Source organism: Belonocnema kinseyi, chromosome 2, assembly GCF_010883055.1.
Source record: "Belonocnema kinseyi isolate 2016_QV_RU_SX_M_011 chromosome 2, B_treatae_v1, whole genome shotgun sequence".
Classification (NCBI taxonomy): Eukaryota; Metazoa; Arthropoda; class Insecta; order Hymenoptera; family Cynipidae; genus Belonocnema; species Belonocnema kinseyi.
Window position 1 is genome coordinate 53,218,673 of NC_046658.1, and position 7,701 is coordinate 53,226,373.

Sequence of the window (7,701 nt, forward strand, 5' to 3'; positions counted from 1 at the left end):
TAAGGTTAATTATAAACTGTAGGGGATCCATCCTCGCTTATTGCTTTGGTAATCGAACCCGCGCCAGCGTAGCTACCAAGGCTACAGTGCTGGATGATAAGACAATGACGATACAATATGAGCTACGATGATACCCCTGTTTTTTTAAAGGGTTTTTGAGAAAATCTATTATCAGCAATTTTATGAAACCAGACGTCATTTTGTTATTTTTCAAATTTTTCTAATCTTGTTGAAATTAATTATAATCAATCATTCGAAAAACACCTGAATTTACTGAATTTAAGAAAAAAATCTTCTGTACCATTTTTGAGAATTCCCAGGTAATATTTCAATCATTATAACAAATCTAAGAAAAAATTATTGATCGAACTGTGAAATACGGAGTCCCTCGTTTTCACAACTTAATTTTACATAATTGAAAGTAATCAAATTAAAGTTTTCTCAACAATTTTCTGGAGTTTCAAGGCAATACACTTCGAAGTATATACAATAAACATGATATGTCGCAAAATTTTAATTTTAGTATAGTTTTATCTCGCACATAATCCTCAAAGAAGCTTTAACGAATGCACGCTGATTGCATCAGTTCCTATAGAGTTTCTTTGCAGCTGCGACATTTTTCCTAGGCGTTTAAGAAACGGTCGAGTGCTTGCCGAGTTGTCTGCTAGGATTTTTTACAGGACAATTCACCTGGCGCGGCAATTATAAACGAAATTATCAAACGGTAGGCTACGCCATAAAGTAGCTTATCGGCATATGTCGATCCATCGTCATTCTCTTTCAAAAGAATAATCATATAAATTACTTAACGCAGCCAATCACATGTATGACCTACCCCTTAAATATATAGCGATACTGAAAGAAAATAATATTTTTCTTCCTTGACTTCAAGCATCACGGAAATATTTTTTTAAGAAAATAGAAAAATTGTGTTTCCGTGGATCGATCCTTTTATTGCAGGTTCAAGCAAAATTTTCATCAGCAAAATACATTTTCCATAGGCACCGAGTTATGATTCTTTAAGATAACTGGATTTTTAAATGAGTGGCTGAAAATCCAATTCTGAATTTTGCATATACTTTGGAACCTGTTAACTTCTCGGAAAAACTATTCTAATCCTGAATAAAAAATAATGACCTACTAAATGAAAAAAAAATTTAACCTGCCAGTCTACATAGGTCAAAACTAATTTCAGCCATAGAAAAATCTACTATATAAAATTCAAATTTGTGCCGTTGAGGCTCGATAGCGTCCACACCGTTTCATAGATCGTCTTTACAATTTGTACATGTATAGATTAGGAACTGGAGACGTTTCCTAACGCAACTCAAATCGCTAATTGATAATAGATTTTGTTTAATAAATAAGGCAAAATTTCATTGATTGTATTAAGTGGCCTAAAACGGATGGTGTTTATGCAAATCCACAGTTTTTGACCAATCGGCATAAGATTTTTCACACTTATTCTTCCGGCTCCCGGGCAAGTCGTAAGAGTATTTGGGGGAAGTGGGGGAGGGCATAGTTTTTGAAATACACCAAACTTTAGCTTTCAGAGTCACACCGTTCGCGGCCTTCCTAGATCTGCTGACTCACGCAGTTTCTCGTAATATTATGAGGGGCACATAGGTGGGGTAAAAATAGGGGCGGGGGTACATCCGCAGTTTTTCACCAATCGACATCACATTTTTCACACATATTCTTTGGGCTCCCGGACAGGTTTTAAGAGTATAGGGGGGAGGGGAGCGGTAAGGAAGGGTGAAGATATGAGGGGGGCGCTCTGAAGCCGTTTTTGACCAATCAATATCGAAATTTTCACGTATATTGTTTGGGCTGCTGGGCAAACTTTTTAAGTACACTGTTAGAAAAATCTGTATGAGGTTAAATATACATGTGTGTGAAGCAAATATGCACTACCGCTACTGAAATGTAACATACATTGGTGTAGTGAATTTAATATACATGCAGGGTCGGCGGAAGGTATGCAGAGTTGCAGAGTACTCTGCACAGCAAGTTTTTTGGTGTGCAGAATTCTGCGCACCAAAAAATTTTAGAAAAGCCCTCCTTTTTCTTATATGCTAAGTAAGAGATCCCGCGTCATTCCAAGCAGAGTTTCTCTACAGAGAGTTGTGTGACGTAACCCTCTACAACTGGCCGCCGCGAAACCAAAATCGTGATACTTTCATGGGGCGCGAATATTTTGAACTGTGTTATTTTTCATTATTTCTTTTGTCTATGAAAATTTTTAAGTATATATGTTTAAAACTGAATATTACGAGTTTTATAATCATTAAGAACGTTTTCATGATAGGTTTTATCGCCATTATGTATAAAAATCCTTTTGCATTCAGAATTGTGATTTGAAAGTCGCTCCAACTCAAACCAATTAAATTCAAGTATACGTCAACTAGTCCTGCTTTTGCGGCACCAATTAGAATCAGAGTAAGCAGTGACACAGCGCGTGCAAGCTTGCAGAGGTGTAAAAACATCCTTGGGTGTTTACAGCCAGTCTATACGTGCGATCGGTCTCCTCATTATTAATCCATATGTGACCATGGATAAGTTTGTGATAAAGCGACGAAAGGCAGATGAAGATGAACAAAAAAAAAGAAAGTGAAAGTGCGAGCGGTGCGAAAACCATCGACGATACGACGATGCGGTTTCGAAACCTTTCAAGCCGTCAGTTGAGAGCGATAAATCGGAGTCTTCTATCATAACCTCCAAAACTAACAGGTCAGAGGCTACTCGTAAGTATTTTGTATAGATTTTTTTTTTTAGAAATATTTCAATCAAACTCCCCGGTAAAGCATCGACATCTTTGCCACACCACATCTGTGTTATGGAATGTATTATTAATCGAAAAAGTAACAAATATATACACTTTACGTGTTAAAGTCGATAAGACACTAAAGTCGTTTGATTCACAACTGAAAGCATAAATTGAATTGAAAATTTTGAAAAGTTGAAAATCTAAAAATTGAGCCAAATGAAAATTATGTGATATGTCGATTGCTTTTTCATAACTAGGTTTTTATTAATCTTTTAGATGCCAATGTCCCAAAGGGTTTCAAACGTTAGCAAAGTCCCCAAAAGATATGTACCGGAAAATTTACTTTGAAATCTTCCATCAAGTCTTGGAGTCATTGAAAAGCAGATTCGAAACGGATTCATCACACTTTTTGAAGTCTTTGGAAGCATTTACTATTGGAAATGCTTCAGATGGTGACAAGATAATCACTTTTTATAATGGTGATTTCGATAAGGATCGATTGGTCTCAGATAGAGACATGTTTTTGGAATTGACGAGTAGGAGCAACAAACCAGTACGAAATTTGAAAGACGCAGTCGAATTTTCGCGGGGAAATGAGTGCACCTTTGGAGTTCTTCCTGAATACGTAAAATTCATTCGACTCATGCGTACAGTTCCGGGTTCTACTTGTACACATGAAAGGAGTTTCTCTGCTCTGCGACGATTAAAAAATTATTTACGCACAACATTGTTACAAGACAGATTGAATAACATTGCTGTCTTACACATTTACCATGACGTAGTTGATAAACTTGACAACGAAGAATTGATGGACAAATTTATAACGCGAAATGCGAAGCTTTCCGTCGTATTTGCATTGCGTCAGAAATAAAGATATAATATAAATGTAATAATATGCAATATAATGTAAACAAAGCCAAGTAAATACAATAAAATACATTTAAATAGAAGTTGCGAATTTTTTATGGAATGTCGAGAAAAGAGCCCCCCCCCCCCCCCCCAATTACTCTGCACACCACTGAAAACTGTTAGAATTCGTCGACGCAGATGTTATTTATAATGCACGGTCACTTACCTGAACACTAGTCAACACAATTATTCGCTTTGCGACATTAGACTAAATAATTGGTAATCAATAGACTAATTGAAATAATATTTACGTAATTTTCAACTATATCTTTTATTTATTAGCTAGAACTAGTCACTTGAAATAAAATTATTAGTTCGTGTTGCAGCTTGCAAATCTTAGGTTAGTCATGATCGTCTACATGTACAATTGGGTATTTTCACTTCAACCACCATTTCACTTCACTTCGTTGAATACTGAGGGGAAACTATGCACCAAATGCATGGAAATGGGTTAATTTTTGCTCTATTTTGCTAATATTTTCTTAAAATATAATTTTTTCTGTATAAGTGTATTTGAAAAACAGTTTTCATCTCTAAGAGACTATTTGATGGAATAATAAAATGATGATAATTATTATTCATTATGAATATATTGCAAAATTTAAGTTTTGTCCCATGCATTTGGTTAATTGTTTTCCCCTCAGTACTCAACGAAGTTAAGTTAGCCGGTGGTTAACGTGAAAATACCTAATAAAGCCAGAAAGTTGGAGTAAGTTCCCTTCATTTTCTACTGAATTATATATTTTTTATAATCTTTGGACGTTCACCCTGAAGTCTCAATGTAGGGATATATTCGATGAAACTTTTCATTGAAACTGAATCTTTTCACGTGAAAACGTTTCATGCTCAACAGGTCAAAGGTTCATATGTTTCATGAAACATAGGGGTAAGGGTATAAGGAAAATTATTTTTCGCATTCGCAGATCGGTTAGGCCTCCAAAGTCAGGGTAAGGTTTTATTTTATCAGTTTTAATTTTCCCGCCGTCCTATTTAAAACATTAAAATGATTCACGAGACCCCCAATGTTTCATCAAACTTTTCATCAGGCTAAAGTTTCATGAGACTACATCCATACTCACTGATGCTCCTGCCAGATTGAAAGTCTGAACCGAATATTTTTATCAGAGATGAACTTGCGATTACTTGGGATTATGAAACACAAGCTTTTGTTTTTATTATACAATTGTATTTACCTTATTTTTTATATATGGCACTAATTTATGCCTAGGCATAAATTTTGATGCAGACGGTCACGACTTGGTTTTTATGTACATCCCAGCTTTAGTGGTTTGAACTTTGTAAGTTTTTAATCTTATACCTTATTCATCCTTTATTTTTTTAGAGTAAAAGTTTTAAACATTATTTTTCATTTTTAATTCAACAAATAATTGGTTTATGATTTAGGGATTAGAATTATGCTACAATAAAATCTGAAAATTATTTATAATTAATTTACTTACTATCGAATTTCAAATGTACATAAATATGAAATAGTAGCCATTACTCGATGTCTGCGGACTCTTCATTTGCTTTTATCATTTCAGGAATCTTGTAAATTTGTAAAGTTCCACTCTGCTGAATAAACACAAAGTTCCATCGTGGATAATGCACAGAATAATCGAACGCCATCTGCTGTCAATTTTAGGAACTTTGCCACTATTTATCTAGCCTAGCCGAGCTCGAGGTCGAGACAATGAGAAATACAAGCTAGAGCCAAGTTAGAAACCCTCGGCCTGGTCCAAGCTTGATACCGGGAAAATACCTAGCGTTTTCATCATGGGAACTGGATGATCAAAAGAAAAATCACCTGAAGATCGTCAAAAAAAAGAAAATAAAACATTCGGCAGAAGGCTTTCTAAGTTTTTCTAAACTTCAGGAAAGCTGCTAATTTGTGGCGGATTTAGGTATTTGCCGCACCTAGGTTAACAAAAATTTCGCGCCCTTAGGCTACCAGAAATTAAATACTCGATTTTGAATCCACAGTAAGACATAACACGTCACACCAAAATTCTGCCCGTCCTCCACCCAATTTTTCTGCCCTAGGCTGCAGCCTATGTAGCCTGTCTGGGAAATCCACCACTGCTGCTAATTAATATTGAGTGTTCCAGATTGATAAACCAATGATATAATTAGGTGCAAGCGTTTAATCAACTAATTATCCTTAGAATTTGCATAAACGAGACAAATATTTAATCTTGATATATACTGATTGAGAGTAAGAGGACATTGCAAACATGTTTCTTTGAACAGATCGGCATTTACTGCCGTCAATATATTTAGGAACCAGGAGACCTTTCAGATATATCGAAATTTAAATGAAATAAATGAGGTCGATGTTCTTACAAACTTGGACAATTATTTTAATGAGTCATAAGCGACGCCCTGAAAATCGATGCATCATTACGTACTATCAGTCAACCTACTTGGCAAACCATACTAAAATTAATAATCTTTAAAACGAAGGTCCTTTCCATATGTATGCCTTTTAATGAAGATATTTCTACCCTAATTAGCGACTTTTTCAACGATTATTTCGATATCGAAGATCGATAAAACCAAATAAAAAATGACGTTGCATCGACCAGTTTTGCATTTGCAACATCATCACAACCGCATTAGCATCTCATTATTTCTGTACAGGAAACAAAAGTTAGGAGACGCAAAACTGAGAGTATTTAAACTTTGACTTTAGTTATAATTTAATGAATTACACATTTATCAATCATTTCTGATTTTAGAAATGAAAACAGAGATAAAAGATCGTATATGTTTAAATGAAAATTGAATTATATCAATCACACACCGTTCTAAGTGTTTATCATTTTATCATTTATCATTTAATCATTTTACAATAAAACTTACCAATAGAAATTTCACTGTAAAACTTCCAAGCACCGTATTTTAAAGTAATATTACAATAAATTTCTTGTAAAATTACAATGAAACATCGATAATACGAAGTATTTCGGAACGGAAAAAACTTCGAATTATCGAGAATGTGTATTATTAAAAATAATTTTATAAATGCACATAATACGTTTAAATAAGTTCATGATACTTTTTATAGTATATTATGAATTTATTCATATTATTATGCATATTATTAACGCATATTATGAATTCGCCTAGAAGGTGTAAAAACTCTGTCCGATGAGGACTGCATGAAACTATTCCAGCGGACATTTAATGCCATAAAAGCTTAGCTTAACGCAATAATTTTCATATAGGGTAAACGAATCAGGAAAAGGGAAAACTGTGGTTATCTGTAATTAAATTAATGCCTGGTATAAAAAAGTATGGGAAGAACGAAAAGTAATCCTGCGTTAAATAAATTGCTTGGCCCTACAAAGGGCCATTTGGTATGCTCCAACTAGTGAATGATTGATAAAGTCAGTAATTTTCAGCGGTTTAATGTAATTTTTTCGCTCACTAAAGTTTGCAATCAAGTCTTAAGTGGCGAAGATAGTGTATGGTTTATCACTTTGTTCAGAGACAAACCTACGAAAAATTACTAACTCAATTCAGCATCTCTGAATTTTGTTAATGGCGTGGTTGAATTCTGGTCCTTGGTATTATCTTCGTCGCCAGATTGCGAAGGTTCTTGTTCCTTTACACAGTCACATGCATTCAGATATATTATAAATATAAATCTTTTGAATTATGTCAGTTACTCACTGCCGTACTTCAAATTATAGAGTCCATAGTCACTGCGAAGAGTATAGTATCCTACAAATTATCGAGAAATTCGAATACTCGAACTTCGAGTTATCGAGAACTATGAATTTGGGAAACATCGAGCTTCAGGCGGGGCCAAAAGAAAGTTCGAATTATCGAAAATTCGTATTATACATTCAGAAAAATTTTTATTTGAATCAAAACGATTTTTCATTATTATAGAGTCAAACAAGTGTTTTATTGAATTAAATAAATATTGCTTTGATTTGAACAAAATTTATTTGTTTTAAACAATTTCTTGTTTAACTCCAATAAATTTTATTGAAGTTAAACAATTTTTATCTTTGATA

At 34.2% G+C, this 7,701-nt stretch overlaps 1 protein-coding gene across 1 annotated transcript; it reads left to right on the forward strand.

The window, feature by feature from the left end:
- Positions 1-2,632: 2,632 nt before the first annotated feature.
- Positions 2,633-3,638, forward strand: LOC117182668. The gene is made up of 2 exons (XM_033375773.1): positions 2,633-2,730; positions 3,044-3,638. Exon 2 carries the CDS (start codon positions 3,093-3,095, stop codon positions 3,636-3,638), a length of 546 nt encoding a protein of 181 aa, XP_033231664.1. The 5' UTR covers positions 2,633-2,730; positions 3,044-3,092.
- Positions 3,639-7,701: the final 4,063 nt, after the last annotated feature.